Here is a 24,822-nt window from a genome sequence, read left to right on the forward strand (position 1 = left end):
TTTTCAAGTTTTCATTTACATTTCTGGGTAGAGAGAGATGTTCTTATCATGTAAAAACTTCTTAATTTGGATCATCAGTTCCTACTTTGGGTGCCTGAATGATGTAATAAACACACTCGAGTCTTTAAATATAGGATTTGAGTGGAGAAATAAAGAATGAGTTTGCCAGCTGATCCAGCATCATTGCGTATAATTGCCCCATCTCTGGTTGCTTGTCATGAGCTGTTGGCAGTTGTTAAAATTAGCTTTACAGTCTGCCTCAGATTAGCAGCAAGTGTGGTAAATGAGGGCTCACTCTTAATGAAACTAATTTGTATTTGAAAATATAGCTACATTTATTGCCCCCATTATTTAAATGTGTGCATGCTAGTTGATAGTAAAAATCAACCTTTAAACTGAGGGAGTTTTTAAAACCCCAGCTGAAAAATAATTGTTTAAGGAGGTGATCCTTTTTGAAGTGGTTTTCCAGTGTTTTACCTGCATCTGGGGAAGTATTTCAAAACCCAATTAGAACTACTTTAAAATAAAAATTCAAACATTTCAACATTTAAAATGACACAGAACATCGGGCCCCATGGCTGATCAGCTTTTTCTGGAACCAAGTCTATGGGGACGTGCCCTCTGTTTTATATCACAGCAGTTTTCTCCGAATGCCCTGCACCCCGCCCAGACTTCTAGAACAACCAGCCTCACTGTACCACGTGTATTTCTTCATTGTCTTTCTTCTCCTTCACCTGTGATCGCCTTGAGGCTAGGACCTGGTCTTTCCATTTTTGTATTTCCTAATTGAGGGCGTGACTCAAAAGAGGCCATAATAAATGTGCATTGGATGAATGAATGCATGAACTTGGAACATGAATTCTCTCCCTCATGGAGCTGACAGTTCCTGCATGAAACTGGGCCCACGTATACCAAAGACGCACCTCCTTCTAGGCTTGATTCAGAAAGAATTGATTTTTCCAGAGTGTCACCAGTTGAGGGACCTTTGCTTCCAGGTCATTTGCAAATGGCCTCTCCTTGTAGTGGGTCTCAGAAACCCCCGGTGGTTACCTTATTTTCTTCCACAGTTTGTCTCCAGTCCTAATAACGTTTAGCCAGTTTCTGCTGAAGAACTATAAGGATATTTTGGCTCTTTTCCCACTGTCTCACTATAGGAGCGGGGAAAGACCTCCTCTCTTTCTTCTACCTGTGAAGACCTCTTGGATGGTTTTTCTTGGTGCCTTGATGCTAGAGAGACCCATGCACGTGGGTGCAGGGATGTCTTTTGGGAAGATAAAGACGTAAAAAGAAGAAAAAACCCTCCTGTGTGACTGTCAAATAATCAAAGCTGATCCAACCATCAACTCACACATAAAACAAGTAACCTGGTTTCCATAGGTGTCAGTGTGAAGTGACTATAGGAATTTGGAAGGGCAGAGCTATGGGGGTTGGATGGGCCATAGGAAAGTACTGGAAAAATGTCATCACACACAGGTGATTTTTAGCAAGTGTCCTTTACAAAAGCAGACAATAGCGAAAGGAGAAATAGGCATGAATAGCACTGCTGGTCATGATTGCCTCCCAGTGAACTGATGCCCCAGGGTGAGCAGGGGGTGGAGGGGCTAAATCCGTGGAATCTCAGAGGGTCTCACCTTCCACCGTGCCTCTCGCGGGTCAGCATCTGGCCACCCTGAGTGTGTTATTCATTAACAGGATCCTGTACTTACCGTGTAACCCAGCAATCCCACCCCTAGGTATTGCCCTAGAGAAATGAAAACTTATGTCCACATCAGAACTTCTACGTGAATGTTTACAGCCACTTTTTTTAGAATCGACCCAAACTGGACCCCAGATGTCCTCCCAGCGTGAGTGGCTGAAGCAGGCCCCTGACTGCAGGCTTGGCCAAGGAGGCAGCTGGCTGTGGTCATTTGGAGCAAACTTGGTGTAGAGGTTACCTATTGTGTGACGAATCACGCCAAAACTCAGAGGCCTAAAACAGCAACAGTGGTGTAGTTTGCTCAGGAATCTGCCGATGTGGCAGGTCTTGGTGGAAACAGCTCATTTCTGCTCCACATGGTATCAGTGCCTTGACTGAGGCAGAGGCTTGTCTTCCAAGGCAGCTCCCTGGCACGATGGCTGGCAAGTTGGTGCTGGCTGTGGATTCCTCCGTACATGGGCCTCTCTTCGGGGCTGCTTGAGCTTCCTCATGGCATGGTGGCTGGGTCCCAAGAGTCAGGCAGTGGGTGCTCCCAGTTTCTTAAGGCTCAGGTCCAGAAGCTGGCACTGCATCATCTGACACTTTCTATAGCAAGCAGTCACGGAGCCCAGATTCAGGGGAGGTGACATAGGCCCCACCTCTCGATGGCAGGAGTGTCAAAGGATTTGGGGGTCACATTAAAAAACCATCACACTTACCGTTTACCTTCTGCCCTACCTTGACCCCTGAGACCCTCCCTGAATGTCTGTGAGGGGGATGTGCAGCTACGCCAGCCCCATCTGCCGGCATCCGGTGAGGCTGTGCCCTTCACTCCTTCCTCCTCCTCCACCTCTCACTGCCCTCCAAGGCCCATAATCCAGCCTCTGCCCCAGCTTCTTGTGGGATTCTAATACAACCAGGGTTTGGGAACCTCGCATTGGAAACAGTGAAGTTTACAAAATGTAGATAATCATGTAAGGCACTCTTGTATCTTAGTTTTCCTTCTTTTTGTAAGCTAGATTTTGTGACTTGTTTGAGCATAGTAGGGACCGTAAGAGACATTTTTGGAGTGATGTAAAAGTCTTTCCTATTTTGACAGGGGTGGGGTTGGTGGAAGAATGCAGGAAGGAACTAGGAGGAAAGCAAATGTGCCAGTAGCAAGCAAGGTAGGGCCCTAACACGAACGAGTAAGAGGAACAAATTCACATGAAGCTTTTGGTGGCTGGCAACGGCTTCACCATGATTCCCTTCCCGGAGAGAACTGTGCTTTAGAAGCAGTTGCTTAACCAGGGTTGCATGCCCTAAAATTTGAGACCTCAAGGATTCACTGGTATTACAGTTTTGCACCTGGCTGGTACAGTGTCTGATCACATAGACGATTTCCCAGGGTCTCACTGTGTCCTGTGAGACAAGCACAGTGCCCTTTGGAGTGAACTTGGACCTCAGGTTTGGGATAGTCTGATTAAAACCTTAAATTCAAAGTTATGAATTGGGAGTTTTTCTGATACTTCCTGGCACGCCTCCCTGCAACCCCAAATTTGTCTGAGACTATCTTACTCATCCTGATAATCCTCTCCTCCTTTTTTTATGCTGTGCGGGAACCTGTCCTTGAGAGAAGAAATTAAATCATACTAAAGTGTTAGTGGCTACCAGGAGCTTGGTTTGTTGCCCGTCCCAGGGAGATATTTGCGGTTTCAAAGGCGATGCCGAGGTAGGGTGTTCTCAAAGGAATGACTCTCTAATGCTAGAATTTACCTAATAGGATAGCAAGAATGGGAAGATTTTTGAGGAAGGGTTTTTTTCTTGGAGGTCCCCAAATGCTCAGTCCTTTGTAGGGAGGAAGACGAGTGAGTGACTGGTAAGCCTCTGGGTTATTTCCAGTTCTGTTCTGGCAGTGATAGTACTTATCTCACCAGGTTACCTGTTCCCCAGTACCTAGGGGCCTCCCTGTCTGCTTCTGCTTTGCCCCAGCGGATGCCAGGCGGCTTGCTTTTTAGCAGTTAAATATGCAGCCTCTGTGCCTATCAGCTATTATATCTGCAGAACTGCAGAGTATTTTACAAGTAATCAATTCATGCAGATTGCACATAAATCATGTCTGCTCTGGCCCTTTGGACACTAATGTTCCCTTATTAAGGCATAAGTAAGCCTTCCTGTTCTCATCCATCCTTCCAGACTTCTTTTAATTACTGCAAATATAGCCTGGTTGTCACTTCATCAGCCTGCTCCCTCCCTCCCCGGCCTCGTTGCTTTTGTGCGGTTCATCTTGTTTTTTTGGAGCTGGCCAAGTTGCCGGAGGAAGCTGGGTACCTTGTGAATGGATTGAGCCAACGGAAATTCTTATCTCAAAAAGGAAGTGGCCACCACGTTTCTGTTTGTGATATTCTTGACCAGTTAATATATTTGTGAAATACGTTCTGATGGCAGCACCGGTGCCCCAGAGACGAGGGAACTTAGCCAGGCTCAGTCACAAAAGGGAAAATATCTCCCGCTGAAGTCTGGGGAGTGGATAAAAAGTCGTTTCATGAATGTCATTCTGCCTAAATAAACAGAGAACATTCATTGTTTTTAATCCCCTGGAAGCTCAGCCGACCCTCGTATGCACATCGTATTAACATTTCTCCGTTTTCTTTCCAAACCGCAGCCACGGATCTTTGCTCCGATACACGTGGATCCTGCTTCCAATTTCTGCGGCCCTCTCTTAGTGTTCAGCCAGTTTTCATTTTGGTCTCAAATGACTCTGAGTTTGGAAGAATTGCTCTGTTCCTGTGGTTTGGTCTAAAAAAGGAATAAACAGGGACTTTTTAGACGAGGCCTGTAAAAGTACCACCATCTACTTTGAGAGGTGTTTTTTTGAATGTAAAATCCTGTCTAAACAATTACTGTTGAGGGTAGAAAGGACTTTGGAAATCGTAACAACTTATTATCCCCTCTTAGAAACCACAGTGGAGCGACACCTCTCTTGTTTTTTTTTTCAGATGGGCTGATACCATGATGCACTTGTATTGCTTTTTAGATCCCATTTTTTAATCATGTATACAGAGTATAGTGGAACTGAGGGACTCTGAGGTGTTATTTTCCTCAGATGGGGAGAAAAATGATATAAAACAGTATTTTTTTTTAACATCTTTATTGGAGTATAATTGCTTTACAATGATGTGTTAGTTTCTGCTTTATAACAAAGTGAATCAGCTATACATATACATATATCCCCATATCTCTTCCCTCTTGCGTCTCCCTCCCTCCCACCCTCCCTATCCCACCCCTCTAGGTGGTCACAAAGCACCGAGCTGATCTCCCTGTGCTATGCGGCTGCTTCCCCCTAGCTATCTATTTCACATTTGGTAGTGTATGTATGTCCATGCCACTCTCTCACTTTGTCCCAGCTTACCCTTCCCCCTCCCCGTGTCCTCAAGTACATTCTCTACATTCTCTACATCTGCGTCTTTATTCCTGTCCTACCCCTAGGTTCTTGAGAACCTTTTTTTTTAGATTCCATATATATGTGTTAGCATACGGTATTTATTTTTCTCTTTCTGACTTACTTCACTCTGTATGAGTCTCTAAGTCCATCCACCTCACTACAAATAACTCAATTTCGTTTCTTTTTATGGCTGAGGAATATTCCATTGTATATATGTACCACATCTTCTTTATCCATTCATCTGTCGATGGACATTTAGGTTGCTTCCATGTCCTGGCTATTGTAAATAGTGCTGCAATGAACATTATGGTACATGTCTCTTTTTGAATTATGGTTTTCTCAGGGTATATGCCCAGTAGTGGGATTGCTGGGTCATATAGTAATTCTATTTTTAGTTTTTTAAGGAACCTCCATACTGTTCTCCATAGTGGCTGTATCAATGTACATTCCCACCAACAGTGCAAGAGTGTTCCCTTTTCTCCACACCCTCTCCAGCATTTACTGTTTGTAGATATTTTGATGATAGCCATTCTGACTGATGTGAGGTGATACCTCATTGTAGTTTTGATGTGCGTTTCTCTAATGAATAGTGATACTGAGCATCCTTTCATGTGTTTGTTGTCTATCTGTATATCTTCTTTGGAGAAATGTCTGTTTAGTTCTTCTGCCCATTTTTGGATTAGGTTGTTTGTTTTTTTTATATTGAGCTGCATGAGCTGCTTGTATATTTTGGAGGTTAATCCTTTGTCAGTTGCTTCATTTGCAAATATTTTCTCCCATTCTGAGGGTTGTCTTTTCGTTCTGTAAAACACTATGTTTTGGGTGTCGTTTCAGAATCACAGGCTGGCTGGTAATGGTATCTTATCAGCGAGAGAAGGCAGCCTGAGCGTAGAGCCTCCAGTGTTCATGGGTTGAACTGTGCTCTAGATTTCAGCCAGGCTGAGGTCCTGTATGTGTTCTTCAGGGAAATGATGGGGTCGTTTATACTACGGTGTGTAAAAACATCTCAGGAAGAAGAAAATCATCCCCCCGTTTTTCTCCTTTTGCTGGCAGCTGCTGAAATGGGTTGCGGATTGAACAAGTTAGAGAAACGCGATGACAAACGGCCTGGAAATATCTATTCGACATTGAAGAGGCCCCAGGTGGAAACCAAGATAGACGTGTCCTATGAGTACCGCTTCCTGGAGTTCACCACCCTGAGCACCGGTGAGGACGGGGCTCAGCCCAACCCAGGGGTGGGGGGCTTGACAGGGCTTCGGCCCAATCAGCGCTGGAGGGGCTGCCCAGGACACGCTGGTCGGGGGGGGGGCCGGGGGCCGGGGGCTGGGGTTGGGGGCGTTGGGAGGCGAACTGCAAAGGGTAGGCCTGTTGAGAAGGGCCTGCGCTCAGAAATCCAGATTTTTAGGTGAAATCTTTCATTGTTTTGAAAGCTAGCAACTAATTTAAATTCTAACAAATTAAAACCGGGTGTGAGCCAAAGAGTACAGGTGGGTGGGTTGCATTTGGCCCTGGGCCCGCTCCTTTGCAGACTGTTTCATGACAAGACCGCAGAAGAGGACAGTCGCCATCTGTCCGCATGGTCGTCTGCCCACCCACCCAGGTCTCCCCGCCCCTTGTCCGCTGGCGTCTTTCGAGACTGCTCGTCCAGCGGGCTTGGCCCTGCCTCACCCCGGTGTCCCAGTGGCCCCCGGGTGACTGACGAGTGAGGGTCAGTGTTTTCATCCCAAGCATTTGCTGAGCACCGACTGTATACAGAGAGTTGGGGTGGTGCTGTGGGAAAAGCACGCGGCCCGTCCTGGTTTCCAAGACTCATACACACTGAAAAACTCAGCAGGCTCTAACTGTAAGTCAGAAACATGTAAACTATGTTTTCGGAAGAGGAAGAGAACGTCCTTCCTTGTGGGGGACCCCTGGAAGCCGTGAGCCCAAACCAGGAGCTTCCTAACACAGACATGTTAAGACTAACTTTCTCCCGGGGCTTCTGTGAATAATGTTAATCTTCTAGTAAGAGAAGAGAATTCATGGGAAAAGCCCTCCGAGTCGGGGGTTTGAGCCCTGGCTCTGCTGTGGGGCAGCTGGGCCTGCAGTGTCCTCGTCTGTGAAGTGGGCACACACAGACCAGCTCGCAGGGCAGCGCCGAGTATCAGGAGAGATGACAGGTGTTCTGAAGCTCTTAGCATGTCCAGCTCCAGTTGGGTTGCTGGCATCACTACCCCAGCCCCCTCCTCCTCCACTGCTTCTGCCCGACCACCTTCGTGCTGAAGTTCCAGATGCTTCCTGAGCCCCGAGAGGGATGGGCAGCTGGGCGTCTCTGCAGGGGTGGGCCTGGGCACCCCTCACGTCCCCCAAACTGAACCTGGCCTCTTCCTCAGCAGTGGCGCCGTTGATGAATATAATGTCACCATTGTCCTAAACGGCCAGACTTGACATCTTAGTCATTGTGACCATCCCTCCCCCTCACCCACAATTTCCATTCTGTCACCCAAGCCTCTTAAAACTACTTCCAGAAATGCTAATGATGTAGCTGATATAACATGGACAAATCTGAACCTAGAAGCATTGGGAGTATTTCGTTATCCAGTATTTGCTCAGTGAGTATTTGAGCGCTTTCAGTGTGCTGGGCCTTGTAGGATGGTCAAGGAGAAAACCAGAGCATGCGTAGGAAAAAAGATCCAAAGGAAGTATAACAAGATGGTCAATATTGATTGTTAGGGTGCTGAGATGGTGGGGGAATTCTTTTTCTCTCTTTCATATCTTTGTGCATCGTGGTTACATTTCTTTTATTACTAAGAGGAGTGATTTGTGCCTTTTGCTTTTCTTAGTAATAATTTCCAGGAATATGTCCTGCCCCCTGCCCCCCACTGATTCATTGCTCATTCCCTGAGCTATTTCCCTGACCTCCTAGTGTGTTTCTCTGCTGCCTTGTGCTCCAGTCACAGCACCTACATGGCTTGTTTTCATTGAATTACCTTTTGTTTTCCGATTATAAAGTGGATATATGTTCATCATAAAAAGTTAGGAGGGACTTCCCTGGTGGTCCAGGGGTTAGGACTTCGCCCTCCAATGCCGGGGGTGCGGGTTGCATCCCTGGTCAGGGAGCTAAGATCCCACATGCCTCGCAGCCAAAAAACCAAAACATAAAAAAAAAAAGCAATATTGTAACAAATTCAATAAAGACTTAAAAAAAAAAGTTAGGAAAACACTGGAAAAATTCTAGCTGGTCCCCCTGCTTCTCTCCCCTTGTTCCCACCACCCTCAGATCATGTCACTCCTCTGCTCAAAGCCCTGCCATGGCTCACTGACCCTGAGATACCAGCTTCCCTCTGCCTCAATCTCCCACTGTCCTGCGTGTTCTGCCACTGCGGCCTTGCTGTTTCTCAAATCCCCCAGGCCTCCTCAGGGCCTTTGCACTGCCTGTTCCCTCTGCCTGGAAGTTTTCTCATATATACCCTGGGTTCAAACCCTCAACCCCCTTCTCTGGGAAACCTCTCTGACTGCCTATTTAAAACTTCACGTCCCCTGACACCCCATCCCTTTCCCCTCTTGATTTTCCTCATAGCATATCCTGCCGTCAACATGCTTTATATTTTGCTTGTTGTTATTCATTTCCTTGTTTGTTGTTTGCCTTCCTTCAGAAGGTGGAATTCCTTCTAATGAGAGCAGGATTGTGTCTATTTTATCCTTTGCTGTATTGTCGGTGCTTTAAAAAAAAGAAAAAAAAAAGAACAGTGTCTGGCACATAATAGATAATCAAGAATGTTTGTTGAATGAATCCTCAATGTATATTTTTGTGTCCTGCTTTCTTGCATCTTAACATTGTACCGTGAGGCACACACCTCCATATGTTCTGAAAATATGATTTAATGGCCCCTATATGCTTGAATCACTCAGGGTGCTGTAACTTATTTAGGGTCCCCTTTTACTGGACATTTAAGTTATTTGGGGCTTCGGGCTATTATAAATAATGCTGTGATAAGCAACGTTGTACCTAAGTCTTTGCGTGTATTTCTGATTATTTCCTCAGGAATGACTGAGATGAAAGATATGGATGTCGGGACACTTGATAAATTGCCACACTGCCCCCTGGATGGGACCTGCTGGTGTAAAGCCCAAATCTGATCATGCTGAACCCTTTGGCTGGTTCCCCGGATAAATGATGGGAGGGTTGCAGCTAGCGCTCAGGAGGTCCTCATCTCTGGAGGACCGTGGGCCTGGGCCCTTGGCCTTGCCAGCTGCCCCCAGCAGGACCCTCCCTTCCAGCCTTCCCGCTCTGGTGCAGTCAGACCCCCTTCTGCACAGGGCCTGCCCCACCCTCCCTATTGCCAGGATCTCCCCTACCTGAAATTGTTCCTTCTGGACATCCATCCCATCAGAATTACTCTTTTCTGCACAGCTGTAGTTTGTCACTATCATCTTTCTGCCCTTTTATTCCATCATGTATTAAACTCATTTGTGTTTCCTTGAGGACAGAGACCAAGCCTTTCCCATCTTTCTGTTCATCTTTCTTGTTTATGCTTTCTGGCCGAGAATAGCATGTCCTAAATAGTTGGGTTCTAGTACATCTTCAAAGTCACTGTTACACCTGCTGATGCGGTTCCCTGGCAGCCTGTCAAGTTTCTTTTCCAGAAGTTCTAATGGGATCGTTCATTATTGCTCTAGAGTGGAGCCAACATTTGTTAAGAGCCTACTGTGTGCCAGGTCCTGTGATGGGGCATTAGATCCCTGATCTCATTTTTTTTAAACTTTTCAACTTTGCCAAAGTATTATTTAAGCGTACCACACCGCACATCTTTAAAATGTTCAAACCCATGAAGCCGTCACCTCATCAAGATGTAGAACGTTTCCATTGCCCCCAAAGTGTCCTCATGCTCCTTTGGAGTCCCTCCTTTTTTCCAGCCCTCTGTCCCCAGACAGCCAGTGATCTGCTTTCTATCACTGATTTTATTTTCTAGAATTTTCTATAAATGGAATCATGGCGTGTAGTCATTTGGTCTGGCTTCTTCCACTCAGCTTACTTATTTTGAGATTCATTTATGTTGTTTGGTGTGTCAGTGGCTCATTCCTATTTCGTCACTGAGTAATATTCTATAGTATGGATTTACCACAGTGTGTTTTTCCATTCACCTGCTGATGGACGTTTGGGTCATTTCCAGTTTTGGGCTATTACAAATTAAGTTGCTCTGACCATTCGTCTTTGTGTGGTTTCTTATGTCATCTTATCGCCACAGTAACCCAGTGAGGTGTATGGGGACACTCATTCCTTTTTTGCAGAAGAGGAAATGGACCCTCAGAGAGGTTAAGTAACTTTTCTAAAGATGCAGTGCTAGGAAGTGATTAGGGTGGAATTTACATCTGGATCTCTTGGGCGTCCGAGCTCTTGTGCCTTGTAAACTGCAAGGTGCCAGAGAAATAGGCATTGACACCAGTCAGAACATTCTTGCTGGAAAACTTGTGTTATAGTGTAGAGACACATAGGAGTACTCCTCTTCTATAGGGCTTTGGCCATAGGAGATTTTTGAGGAGCACTTGACATGCTTATTTTTCATAGAGAAGGTGGTCATCTGACACTTTAATGAATTTCAAGTTGGGGAAAGGGTGTTGTCCACTTCCACCTGCTGGCTTAGGCAGGAAGGGGACCATGTGCACTTTAAAACAATCAAGGTCAGAGCCAACATTGTTCTATCTGTCCCTTGCTTAGAGCTCGGTGCTTTTGTGGGTGATACGGGAACATGCAGCCTCGCTTGTAGGGCTGGCGGAGGCGAAAAGCAGCGGGAAACTCACAGTGAAGCATGTAAGCTGCCAAAAATCTCAATTCCGGGTGATTCGATTGGAACTTAAATTTTCAATTAACTCTGGTCGCTGAGGGATGAACCTGCCCTTTGATGGGTTTCATCGCAGACGGAGGCCCATAAAGCATCACAATTTCTGCAAAATGGTGCCTCATTATCCCTTTTATGTGTGTGTTTTGCCAGCTTCTCTGTGCCAGGCCACTCTGACATCACTCAGAAGCTACCTGTGTCAGCTCTGTGAGAATCCACTGTGTTTATAACATGCTTGGTGCGGGGACAGTTGGCAGTCAGCGACCCATAGGATGAAGTTAGTGCCCAGGGCGTGATCCTTGCTTGAACTGTCTAGTCCTGCACTGTCTAGTACAGAAGCCACCAGCCACATGGTTACTGAAATATAATCATTGATTACCACTGAATAAAATTAAAAGTTCAGTTCCTCTGTCACCCTGGCCACACTTCAAGTGCTCAGCTTCCACATGTGGCTGGTGGCTACCATACTGGACATCGCAGATGGAGGACACGCCCACCATTGTAGAAGGGTCTGTTGGGCAGTGCTGTTCTAGTTGGTTTTCAAGGGAGGACAACTCGGTTGCAGGTCTGACTCTGTATCCCTAATGCACATGAACGTACCATGTTATTATGAAAGTTTGCCCTTGGGTTCACCAGGGACTGTAGGATGACAGCTCATTGATTTCACAGATATTTATTGAATGTTGACTGGAGGCAGATGTTGTGTCCTGAGCACCTAAGAGTGAACCAGACAGGAGGTGCTCCCTTGTCTTAGTCAGCTGGGCTGCTGTAACAAAATGCTCCAGACTGGGTGGCTTAAACCACAGATTTTTATTTTCTCATGGATCTGGAGGCTGAAACTCCAAGATCAGGAGGCCAGCAGGGTTGGGTTCTGGTGAGAGCTCTCTTCCTGGCTTGCAGACGGCCGCCTTCTTGCTGTGTCTTCACGTCTGAGAGAGACAGAGAGCGTCCCTTCTCATGCCTCTTCTTATAAGGACATTAGTCTTATTGGAGTAGAGCTGCACCCTTATGACCTCATTTAACCTTAGTTGCTTCCTTACTCCAAATACAGTCACATTGGGGGTTGGGGCTTCAACAGTTGAATACTGAAGGGACAATTCAGTCCATAGCACTGGTCTAGCCCACTGGTCTACGTGGCTTCAGCATCTTACAGATGAAGAATCAAGTGACTGTAGTACTTGAGGCTAGAGTGCTGATGATATAGGGGATGTGGTGGAAGGTTCCCTTGTTGGAAGATGTGTGTGACAAGGAAGGTTTGAGATCCGCAGGTGGATTTGGAGTTAGCCAGGCAGGAGAATGAGGCTGGGAGCAGGCGATCTTTTCAGGTAAAGGGGACAACCTATGGGAGGGGCCAGAACGTGGAGACAACATTGCATGTACGGGAAGCTGTAGGTGGTTCAGGTCGGTTGGAGTGTGGCCTTTCAGGGGCCAGATGACTAAAGGTCTTAGGTCTTGGACTGAGGAGTCTAGGCTCTCTCAGGAGCCCTGAAGGCTTTTAAGGTGGGGCGAGGGTAGGTGACGTGATCAAATTTATGTTCTGGAAAGCCCGCTCTGGGTTTAGAATGAAAAAGGATGGATGGGATAAAACTGGGGGAGAGGAGAGCATTTGGAAACCATTGCAATCATCAGGCAAGGGGTGAAGGTGGCCTCAGCTGAAGGGGTGGCAGTAGGGACGAGGGAAGTGAGCAGAGGATGGTCAAGAGAGATCAGGAGGTGATCCCAGGGACTGACTGGCAGGTGACAGAGTGGGGAGTAGAGGAGGAGGTAGTTCACTGGGCACCTGGATGGCTGGCATGGGGGCCACATGGCTGGATGCTCTGATTCTGCTTTAAAGCAGTTTTTTTTTTTTTTAAATAAATTTATTTATTTATTTATTTTGGCCGTGTTTGGTCTTCATTGCTGCACGTGGGTTTTCTCTAGTTGTGGCGAGCTGGGGCTACTCTTCGTTGCGGTGCACGGGCTTCTCATTGCGGTGGCTTCTCTTGCTGCAGAGCACGGGCTCTAGGTGCGTGGGCTTCAGTAGTTGTGGCTCGCGGGCTCTAGAGCGCAGGCTCAGTAGTTGTGACGCACGGGCTTAGTCGCTCCGCGGCATGTGGGATCTTCCTGGGCCAGGGCTCAAACCCGTGTCCCCTGCATTGGCAGGCGGATTCTTAACCACTGCGCCACCAGGGAAGTCCAAAAAGCATTTTCAAATAATGATCTCACTCGATCATCCAAGTGGCCCTGAGAGCCAAAGCAAAGGCAATTTTTCTCTCTTTCTTTTTTCAGATGAGGAAATTGCCTTGATATGTAGTAAGTAGTAAGTGGGACCAGTATCTAGTGCTTGTACTCTCGTCACACAGCATTTTTCTACTGCACGTGAAGGAGAGCTCAGGCCTCCCGAATGGCATAGCAGTATAAAAAATAACTTTATTGGGGTATAACTTATGTACCGTAAAATACACCCATATGAAGTGTATGGCTTGATGAGTTTTGGTAAATGTAAACACCCGTGTAATTACCACCACACTCAAGATGTGGAACTTTTCCATCACTCTGGAAGATTCCCTGCCCCCAACGCCCGCCCCAGACAACTGCTGATTTGCCTTCTGTCACTGTAGCTTCATCCTGCTTCTTCTCGAGTAACATAGCGATGTAATACTTTTGTGTCTGACTTCTTTAACCCAGCATGATGCTTTTGGGATTCATCCACGCCATTGTATATATCAAGAGCTCGTTCCTTTGTGTTTCTGAGTAATATTCCACCGTGTAGGTGTGCCACAATTTTTAAATCATTTTCCTGTTGAACCGCTTGGTCTGTTTCCAGTTTGGGGCCATTATCGGAAAAGCTGCTGTGAACATTTGTAAACAAGTCTTGTGTGGACATACGTTTTCATTTCTATTGGGTAAATACGTAAGAGTGGAATTTCTGGGTTGTTGGGTAAATGTATGTTTACCTTTATAAGAAACTGCCCAGCTGTTTTCCAAAGTGGTTGTACCATTTTACATTTCCAACAGGGAGCTTCATTTGTTTACATGTGATAATTACAGCTGCTATTTATTAAGCACCTAGTGTTGTGTTAATCAATTTTAAACGAACTAATGACAGTCTTATGAGGTGGGTGGTATGGAAGGATAATTGAGATCTTGAGTTTGGAGAGGTCATAACAAGTGACTTGCCCTAGGCCACCAAGCTGCTGGATGTTTGTAGCAAACTCCATCATCTTACTGAACGGTAGAGCGTTCACTTTAGGCTGTCTTGATTCCTGAATCGCCTGCACGCCGTGGTGGGTTTCAACGAAACTGAAGGGCTTCGACATGAAAAAATTGAAAAGTACCTCATGGTCCATCGCATGTCTTCTTCAAGCTCGTCTTCTGTGTCTCCTCTTAAATTCTTGCTTGTAAAACATTCCCATGACACACATTAAAATATCTAGCATCAGTTCACACTGCCACATTTTTAAAATTCCCGTCTATGTGGTTTTCCTGTCTAAGAGGTCTTTGAGAGCCGACCTTTGGGATTTTTTTCTTCGCCATTATGCTGACCAGGCTCATACTTGGATTTTGGCTGCCAGCATTTTAGCCTTAAGCCCTGTATATAAATTTTGGGTGGTTATGAGAATAACACAGGGTGACATTCATTATTCAAAACATGTGTATTGTGCAATGAATCATTTAAAGGTCCAGTTTTTACTTCACTTCCAGTCTGGGTAACCTTATCCCTAAACACGACTGCAGAAGCAGCTGATAATCTTTGTCTCTTTAAATTGTCCTTTTAATCTCTCTTCCCAACTGGGAAAAAGACTCCTCTAAAAAGATGGATCACAATTTAAGGCCTAAAAACTAACAGGTTAAAGTGTTTTGGGGCTAAGAGCTTGGGTGCCTAATGGCTCATTATAAATCCTGGTGCTCTTAGCCTGTCTGATTTCATGGGTCGTCCAGGGAGGTGATAAGCAAATTCTGAAATACCATCCAAAATAATGTCAACCTCCAGAGAAAGACTGTAGGCCTTTAGAACTAATCCTTTCCTTAAAGTAGTGGTTCTCCAACTTGATGGTGGGTCAGAATCACCTGAAGAGCTCTTTGAAACCCAGAATCCTAAGCTCCAGAATTTCTGATGCATTAGGTCTGGGGCAAGGCCTGGGAATGCATTGGTAGCAAGTTCCCAGGTGACGCTATTACTGCTGGTCTGGGGACCACACTGAGAACCTTCCAGAACCAGAGGGACTGCAGATTTCTTTGATCTGAGTGGAGATGGCAGAGAGAAATGGTACTGGTGTGATTTTTTTAAGTATAAAATAAATTCAATAAATATACACGTACATAATGACCACTCATACTTTATTTCCTTGGAGTAGCTTGCAGTATGTTTAGAAGGACAGGCCATACTCCTAAAACAAAAATACTACCAGTTGGACACAACGATTCTCAAACTTTTTGCTTAAAAGATTCCCATGGCCAGGCTGCACCCCAGACCAGTGAAATCCATCTTGGGAAAGCGAGCCAGACCTCAGGGTTTTTTGAAACTTATAGTTGATGCTGTGTGCAGCTGTGGTGCACCCGTGGGCATTTGTGAAGGGCCAGGTGGTCAGTACAAGCCTGGGTACCCCAGCTGGTTACCCTCAGGTGGGTCACATGTACTGAGACTTTGTTTCCCTTCAGCCCTTGGAGCTGTTTGAATCTCCTGCAGGTCACTTCCAGTTCCCTGAAGCCTGGTTTCTTTCTCCAGAGCACTGAGCAAGCGTGTGACATGGTGTAGTTGGGAAGCCCGGGTACAGACAGTTGTTCTCAAACTGTGGCAACACCAGAATCACCTGGTGGGCTCGTTACACCGGATTGCTGAGCCCCTACCTGTGGAATTTGTCATCTGCATGTGTAGGGTGGGGCTCAAGATTTTGCACTTCTAGCAGGTTCCCAGGTGGTGCTGCTGTTTGCCGTTGCTCCTACAGGGGACCACGTTGAAAACCAGTGGGCTAGACCGTGGGCAGGAGATTCCCACCAGCCACAGTCATCCTCCTGACCTGAGTCCTCCACATCTCCGCTGCAACTGAATCCCAGCTGTCCCCGGTGGATACCCTGCCTCCCCAGGGTACCCTAAAACCTTAAATGCTTGTCCGTCAGAAAAGCCAGTCCTTCTAAACTGGCTCCCTCTTCTCCGAGCAGTCACCCTGGGAACCTCCCCGCTGGTCCTGATGTGGGACCATACGGCCCTCCCCTCTGCCCCCGTGTGAAGCGCGTCCCATGTGGAGCACTGCCCTCCCCCGCTGCAGCCCCGAGGCTAACTGGGGTCCTCTCTCTTCTTCAAGGTCCTAGAAAAGCTTCACCTCCTCCAGGCTCTCTTCCCCGAGAGCCCAGCCCTTGCGGGTTACCAGCCGCTGTGGAGGGGGCCAGGAGCAGGATGGGTTTGGGGATGAGAGGCTGTGTAGTTGGAAATGAGTGTTTGCAGGGAGGGTGCTGGGCTCAGCTGAAGGAAGAGGAGTGAGAGGTGGGTTTAGGGAACAGTTTTGTGCTGGCTAACAGGTGTGTTCCCAGTGGTCTGGGGTCTGCGGACAGCCCCTTCTTGGCCCAGGGGCCTTGACCACTGGGTGTCTGTATCCTTCCCTCTCGTCCAAGGTGGAGGGGGAGGTGTAGCCCACCTGGGGGACAGTCAGTGTACTGTGCTTTGACCAGCCCTCGCTGGGCATATTAGGGGCCTGTTACACCTCCAACATCTGGATAGGCCTTTGTTTTCATTTACACGGCTCATCACGTCTAGCTCGAAACGCTGCACCTTAGAAGCAGGTCTGTAGGCTGCTCTTGGGCCCCAGTGGCCGCGTGGTACAGCCTTCTCCTTGGCGCTTTTCTGTAAGGCTTTGCCTTGATTAGGTCTCTACCACTTCTATTCTCTGCACCCCTTTTCTACTCCTTTGCTGCCCTTGCCTGTCTGACCAGGTCCCATAGAAATGAACTAGATCCTGGGCATATATCCAGAGGCAACTATAATTTGAAAAGATACTTGCACCCCTGTGTTCATTGCAGCACTATTTACAATAGCCAAGACATGGAAACAACCTAAATGTCCATCGACAGAGGAATGGATAAAGAAGATGTGGTACACATATACAATGGAATACTACTCAGCCATAAAAAAAGAACGAAATAATGCCATTTGCAGCAACATGGATGGACCTAGAGATTATCATACTAAGGTGAAGTAAGTCAGAGAAAGACAAATATCATATGATATCGCTCGTATGTGGAATCTTAAAAAAAGACACAAATGAACTTATTTACAAAACAGAAAGGGACTCCCAGATGTAGAAAACAAACTTATGGTTACCAAAGGGGAAAGAGCATGGGGGAGGGATAAATTGGTAATTTGGGATTAACATCTACACCCTATTATATATAAAATGAATAACCAATAAGGACCTACTTGTATAGCAGAGGGAACTATACTCAATATTTTGTAATAACCAATAAGGGAAAAGAATCTGAAAAAGAATATATGTACATATATATAACTGAATCACTGTGCTGTATACCTGAAACTAACATGACGTTGTAAATCAACTATACCTCAATAAAAATAAAAAAAGAAATGACTTAGAGTTGACAACCTAGAACGAGTGTTGATGGACTGAGCTTGAGACTGCAAGGGATCAGGGCGTTGGCGAGGGAGGAGTGACACCTGGCTGCAGGTGCCTGCAGGTGTGAGTGCCCCTTTTCGGGGAAGGTAGGAAGCTCTGGAAAGGAAGGAAGAGGATTGGGGGATGGGTGGTTATTTGCATTACAGGAGGAGTCTTGGTTTAAAGTGGGTTTCACCATGGGGTTCCTTTAGTGGAGCCTCGAGTGCCCTGAAGTGTTTGTTTTGCCATCCAGAATGAGGTATTTATTACCGCGCTAAATATGGTACCTGCGGCTTTAGAACATAACAAGTTCATCTATAACCTTTGCAGCTCTTCAGCAGAATCGAACATAAAGTCACTGATGTTGATGGCACATTTTTGCAGGGAAAACAAACAAACAAACCTTGAAGCAAAATGTCAGAAGCCAGGAAGGAGGGGAGGTGGATGGATAGAAGGAAGGCCCAAGGCAGCCCTTGACGGTACAGCATAAAGCAGGGAGGGGTCCCCCGTCTGAATTGGAGGGATGATTTTTTACACCCCCAAACATTAAGCTCATCCCTGAGGGAGGGTCCTCCTGCTGCAGCCCTTAATCTTAATGGCGGAAAGGCTTTCTGCTTCTGTGCCCTCTCTAGGTTTGCTGAGGATGCCTGCAGATGATGAGGTATGCCAGGAGCCTCATAGGATGATGATATTATTATTATTGGTAACAGTAACAACGGTAATGACAGCTAATGAGCCGCGCACCATGCTTGGTGTAAGTTAATCCTCAGGGGATCCTGATTTTAGAGATGAGGAAATGAGGCCCAGAGAGGTTACCCAACATGCCCACGGTCACACAGCAAATATGTGATGGGGCTAGAATCAGAACTCAGACTTGCCGTCTTCAAATCCTTTTCTCTTTAGTGGTGTTGGCTGTACCACAGGCCTCTCAGGTACAGCTTTGAGGCTCGGTAGGCTCCGATCTGTCATTCAAAGACCCCAGCTGCGATGGCCCTTCCTTTGACTGAACCCTGCTCCAGGGAGAACTTACGCATATGGTTTGGTGACTCATAGCTGGTGGGGATGAAAATAGCAAGTGAGGGTGATGCTGTATTCGTTGCTCTACAGATAGGTTCGTCGACTTCGGCTCAAGTAACGCAGCTCTGGGGGTGACTTTCAGTCCTGTGTATAGACGGGGAGGCTCAGTCACAGGGCGGTCCTGTGCCAGAATGTTGGTCTCCCTGCTGCCCGGGACCCTCAGGATCTGGGGGTCAGAAACCACGTTAAGATCACGCTACCCGTAACCTATTAGAATCACCACTGTTCTTATTTGCCACGATCGCGAATGCGGGGTAATAACCCACTGGAGTGGAGTGTTGCCGTCCATTTGTTGCTGCTTTTAAAATCGGGCTGTTTGACCTCTGGCTCAGATTTGGAGGCCAAGTAGCTGTGGATGGCTGCCACGCAGTCCTGGTTTTGTCAGCGTGCCGGGCTCGGAGCTTCTCCCGTGCTGAATATAGGCGCCTCCTTTGCTGAAAATAGTATGGGCAGTAGGTAGGGGAACATTTTTCTTTCCTAGAAAATCGCTGCCTGTGCCTCTAGGCTGCACTGACTTCTGTGAAACCGTCTGTTCCTTCCGATGTAATTTCCAGACTATTAGATTAAACAGTTTCTCCTGCCCCACGTTCAGCTTCTGTTTCCTTTTGCTGTTCATTAATAAATTGTGTGGCAGAGTTTTCATGGACAGGGTGCCTGTATGTTTATTTAATTTCAGTTTGGGCAGTGGCAGTTGTTGGGCCCTGTGAATTTATTTAATTTCCTACCCGTGTTTCAGTTTTGTTTTTAGTTTCTGTAATTGCTAAGAGTTGGTTGCTTTTTTTCGTTTGTTTCTGAGACTCATGAAAGGAAGTCAGCTGCATGAGTTAGGAGTTGAGGTTCTGGTTGGGAGGTGCGCTAAAAACAGACCCTTATGTTTTTAAACAGAAGATACAAGGAGTGGTAAGGAAATCGGTTCCCATTAAACATGCCTTATCGCAGATAAGTACACTTTTACAGAGTCTGCGGGGTTTTTTAAAGATAAATGAGATAATATGTGTGACATGGCTTTAAGCTTTCCTGAGCAAAACTACCAAATTCGTCTTCCATATTGTTGCTTTTGAGAACGCAGCCAAGTCTGCTATTAGTATTAATGTTATTGTTAAATATTCACTAATGGAGGTAATAAGATTAGATTTAAGAGGAAGGAAGGCATTCTTTGCATTCTTTCCTTAATGTAAAAACTCTTCGTGCTCTTTTCCCAGCGACTCCAAATCCAGACCAAGAAACAACACTCAGTCTTGGGTGAAAATGGGCTCAGGGGTGTGTGTGTGTGTGTGTGTGTGTGTGTGCAAGCAGTAAATTTCAGCAACTCAAGCCTTCCTTCAGTAAAATGAAGTTCCTTGGTGATGACTGTTATCTGTCAAAGCAAAACCAAATTCTTTTTCTGTAGGGATTCATAAAAGCAGCGCTGTGGTCGTGGTAATAATTTTTATCTCATTTGGTTAAAACAGAACAGAAAACAAGTTAATGTTCTATGCACCCTACTAATTATGGTTATTAGTGATATTGCTTCAAGGAATTTTTATAAAGAGGCTTTAGCCAGTGTTTGGACTAGCTTTCACTGATGCTTCAGAAGAAAGGAGGCCTGTCGAATTTTTTCAATGAAATATTTTCAAATAGTGTAAAAAGGTAGGTGATTCTGCCTTCAGGTTGCTTGTCACTGTCATTAATTGTAGAGAGTCTTTTCCTCAGTTCTGCGTTTCAGACACGCCTTAAGCTTTTCTTTGTTTACGGGTCGGGTCGGATATCCTGGTAAATAAAAGTGAGCCAAGCGGTCGGTACTTGCCGGAGTCATCAGCAGCTGAGATTTTTCCGCATTTTGTTGCATAAACATGCTTGTCAGGTGCATATATATATGATTCATCAGGAGGAGGATACATTCATTTGAACAGCCTTATCGGGCCCTCTTAAAAGAGGAAGGGGATTATTTCAGTTGGGCATCTTGGGTGTAAATTCAGAGTTGCTTGGTAAGCACGAACACAGTATAGCGCCATATGGAATGTGTGTTACTGTCGATGCAGGATTGGTAATATATTCCTAAGGGACCTGGCATGCTTGGTGGGTGGACTTTCTTTAATGCAGAAAGCAGCCCCTTCTGACAGGGTTATTCAACAACATCGATTCATTGGATATTTATTGATTACCTACCTGCTCTTTCTCCGGCTCCAGGCTGGGCATGCAAAGGTGAACAAGATGGTGAGACCTCTCAACATAGGAAGCAGTGTCTAAATCATCCCCATCCAATTCTATGTTATTAATGTCCTAGCCCAGTGTCTGTTTTCCCAGATCTGGAAACCAGTCCAGCGTGGCCGTAGCCTTAACAGAGTCTGTGTGTTATCTTGAAAAAGCATTTTCCTTGACTTACCACGATTTATCTTTGACCTGGCAGGCCCTGCATGGCTGGCAGAGCTTTGTCTGCTGTTTGGTGGGCGCAGGAAAGCCCTGGACATCTTAGACCAGGTCTGATCCCTGGGCCCGCCAACCTGAAGCTTGGAAAACCCCTGGGTCAGTGCCTCAATCAAACCAGCTTCCCAGGGCTGAGGGACACGTCTGGGCTGCTCGTGCCTGCAGGCTGAGCTTTGGGAGACTTAACAGGTACATCCAGGATGCCCTGGGTGCATGCTCCAGGCTTTCAGTCCGTCATGCTTTCTTGGTAAGAAATGGTATGTTGGTCTAGAGTGAGATGAACCTTGGGAAAGAAAAATTACTGCTGCTTCTTCCAATAGCCTGGGCTGAGATAATGCCGGAAACATGACTAGACTCAGGGAGGGTTTTCTGGATTGCCTTGCTTTATCCCCCAGACGGGTGGCCCAACTCTCCTTGTCTAACCACTGTTTCTTGCCCATCTGGAGACTGTAAATTCGAACAAAAACTTATTCTTCTTTCTACCCGGTGGTTTCTCATTGTGGACTTCATATAAATGGATTAGACCAAAATAGCTAAAATCGAAGACAACTTTTCTCCTAATACCCTTTACTTTCTTTGCTGTAAATGAGAAGCCAGAGGTGGCTTAAAAGGCAGGTGATGGGGGCTAGTGCCCCAGAGAGGTGAGCCAAACATGACTGTGTTCTCGAGCAGGGCAGAATCTTAGAGTCCTGGACAGAGCTTGGAGCTGGGAGCCAAGTTAACGGAGGTAAAAACAGTTTTAAACTCAACTTCTCTGATTACTGGTTGTGTGATGTTGGGCAGCATGGTAGGTGCCCTCCAAGGTGACCCCCAGTGACCCCTGCCTCCTGGCGTTCATGCCCTTGTGTAACCCCCTTCTCTTGGGTGTGGGTGGACCAAGCGACTTGCTTCTAGTGAAAGTGATGGGCTGGCACTTCCGAGACTGGGTTATAAAAAGACGGTGGCTTGCACCTTGGTCCCTCCTGCTCCCTTGCTCACTCCTTCTGAGGGAAGCCAGCTGCCATGTTGTACGTTGCCCAGTGCAGAGGCTTATGGGGCGGGGAACATAGGGAGGCCTCCTGCTAACAGCCAGTGAGGAACCTTGTCCAGCAGCCCTGGAGGACCTGAGTCCCACCAACACCCGTGCACATGAGCTTGGGGGTTGGTCCCCCAACAGACCTCGAGGTCCCTTTCGCCTGAGCTGATGCCCTCATGCCACCTCATGAGAGTCCTTGAGCCAGAGGCACCCAGCTAAGCTGCACCTGGATTCCTGACTCATAGAAACTGAGGTAATAAATGTTTGTTGTTTTAGGCTGCTATGTTTTGGGGTAATTTGCTGCACGTCATTAAATACAGTTAAGTCCCCTACATACGAACGAGTTCCATTCTGAGAGTGTGTTCGTAAGTACAACAAAGTTAGCCTAGGTACGCAGCTAACACAATTGGCTATGTAGTACTGTACTGTAACAGGTTTATAATACTTTTCACACAAATAACACATAAAAAAATAAAACATTTTTAATCTTACAGTATGGTACCTTGTAAAGTACAATAGTACAGTACGACAGCTGGCATACAGGGGCTGGCATCGAGCGAACAGGCAAGAAGAGTTGCTGGTTGGAGGAGGTGGGAGATGGTAGAGCTGAAGGATTGTCAGCAATAGGAGATGGAGGGCAAGCGGAAATTTCACTCATGCCTGACGTTGATGGCACAGGTTCTGGTTCCTTGCTGGATTCAATTCTATCCACCCTCTTGAAAAAACCATCCAGCGATGTCTGGGTAGTAGCTCTTTTTTTCTCGTCATAGATGACACGGTAGCACTGGATTGCATTCTGAGCAGCTGCTGCAAACTTCGTGTACCGTTCTGCGTTCGGGTCCTGTGCCTCAAGAACTAACAGTGCCTCCTCAGATAAAGAAAATCCCCTGCCATTTCCTGCATCGTGAATCTCTTCAGTTCTTCAGTTACTTCTTCTTCCTCTTGCCTCTCTTCGTCCTTTCTCTGGGCCCCCAGTTCCATCAGGTCTTCATTAGTAAGCTCCTCGTGTGGTACAGCAAGGAGTTGAATGAAGTCGTCCTCTTGCAGATCTAGCTCCAGCTTCTTGCTCAGGGTCACTAAGTCACTGGAGACCTCTTCGGACTCCTCATCCACCTTCTCAAATCCACAAAAATCGTGAACAAACTGCGGGCCATGGTTCTTCCAAACCCCATTCACGGTGACGGCTGTAACCTCACTCCAAGCAAAGTCAGTGTTTTTTATCATCTTGTTCATGTTATATTCCTGCCAAAATTGTCGCAAGGCTGTTCCTGATTTGTCACTCGCCTTTACTGCCTGACGAAAAGTGTGATGTAAATAATATTTCTTGAAAGTCGCTATAACTCCCTGGCCATAGGTTGGATGAGCAATGTAGTATTCGGTGGCAGATGTACTACTTTGACGTTGGGATGAAAGTCGTCCATGAATGGGGGGTGGCCCGGAGCACTGTCGAGCAGCAAAAGAATGTTGAATGGGACGTCCTTCTACAAGCAATATTTCTTCACCTCCGGGATAAAGTGGTGGAAAAACCAGTACTGGAAATGGCCTGTGTAACCCAGGCTTTGCGGTTACTCTTCCACACAACAGGAAGAAAGCCCTTGGCTGTGTTTTTAAGGGCTCTTGGGCTCTCTTAATGATAAACTAAGAGAGGCTTCACCTTCATATCGCCGGAAGCATTGCCACCAAACAACAGAGTTAGCCTATCCTTTGCTGCTTTATAGCCTGGTGAGCTTATGTTCGCATCTTTGAAAGCGTGCAACTTGGAGGTTCGTATGTAGGGGACTTACTGTTAACTAACACAGGAAGTTTATGTTATAAGTCTTGCTCCTGAATGAGAGGCAGCCTTGTGAGTGGTTGAGAGCACAGACTCTTGAGCCAGGCTTCAAATTCTGGTTCTGCCAATGATTAGCTGTGTGACTTTGGGAAAGTCACTTAACCCCTCTGTTACGGTTTCCTCATCGGCAAAGGGAAATGTAGTTTTTGCCTTCTAGCCTCTGTGTTCTAGGAAGACTAGCTTGAAGCGGGTGGATGAGTTTTAACTGACACAGTCCACACTTTCTGCCACAATGAGTAGAAAGAAGGGACCACTTTCATAGCTCCTGTGACTCTCTCAAGCCTCCTGGGCTGAGGGCAGTTTTCCAGAGGAGGGGGCAGCCAACACACAGCACCGGGGGATGGGTGCACGGGTCCCTTAAATAATGGCCATCGGGACTTCCCTGGTGGTCCATCGGTTAAGACTCCACACTCCCAGGGCAGGGGGCTCGGGTTCAATCCCTGGCCAGAGAACTAGATCCCACCTGCCACAACTAAGAGCCCGGTGCAGCCAAGTAAATAAATAAGTAAGTAAGTAAATAAATAAATATTAAAAGAATATAATGGCCATCCGCAGGAGTGATCCCCTACAGTGAGTGACCTGCTAGTCCGGAAGCAAAGGACCACTGTTCATTTTTCCGTCCTTGTCTTTTCTTTGATGCCATGAGCTGTGTCCATAGCGTCTCTAATTTCATGCTGTAGGACTTGTTGAGCAGAGTGCATCTCTTCTCAAGACTAAATTCTATGTTTAAGAAAAGCGTTCTGCTTTGCCCACAGTTATTCATCAGTCTAGATGTAAATCAGTCGTTAAGCCTGGCTTGCAGCTGTGAAAGTCAAGATTTGTGACAGTTGAGCCTATTGATGAAATGCAAATGCCCTGTGGTTACCCTTCAGGGCCCTAGCACTTAGAGAAATTAATGACTGAGAAGGAGTTGGAAGACACGGGTATCCAAAGCCATGAACTTGAGAATTGTTCCTCACTGCTGCTGGCATCTGGTCACCCTAGTGAC

General features: G+C 46.4%; 1 protein-coding gene across 1 annotated transcript in view; it reads left to right on the top strand.

The window, feature by feature from the left end:
- RFTN1 (raftlin, lipid raft linker 1) overlaps positions 1 to 24,822 on the top strand; it is a 203,344-nt gene that overhangs the window by 9,536 nt on the left and 168,986 nt on the right. The window contains exon 2 of the mRNA XM_057545405.1: positions 6,153 to 6,305. Within this exon, the coding sequence (XP_057401388.1) occupies positions 6,161 to 6,305 (145 nt within the window). The 5' untranslated portion in view covers positions 6,153 to 6,160. The remainder of the gene's footprint in view (positions 1 to 6,152; positions 6,306 to 24,822) is intronic.

This window comes from Balaenoptera acutorostrata, chromosome 4, assembly GCF_949987535.1.
Source record: "Balaenoptera acutorostrata chromosome 4, mBalAcu1.1, whole genome shotgun sequence".
Lineage (NCBI taxonomy): Eukaryota > Metazoa > Chordata > Mammalia > Artiodactyla > Balaenopteridae > Balaenoptera > Balaenoptera acutorostrata.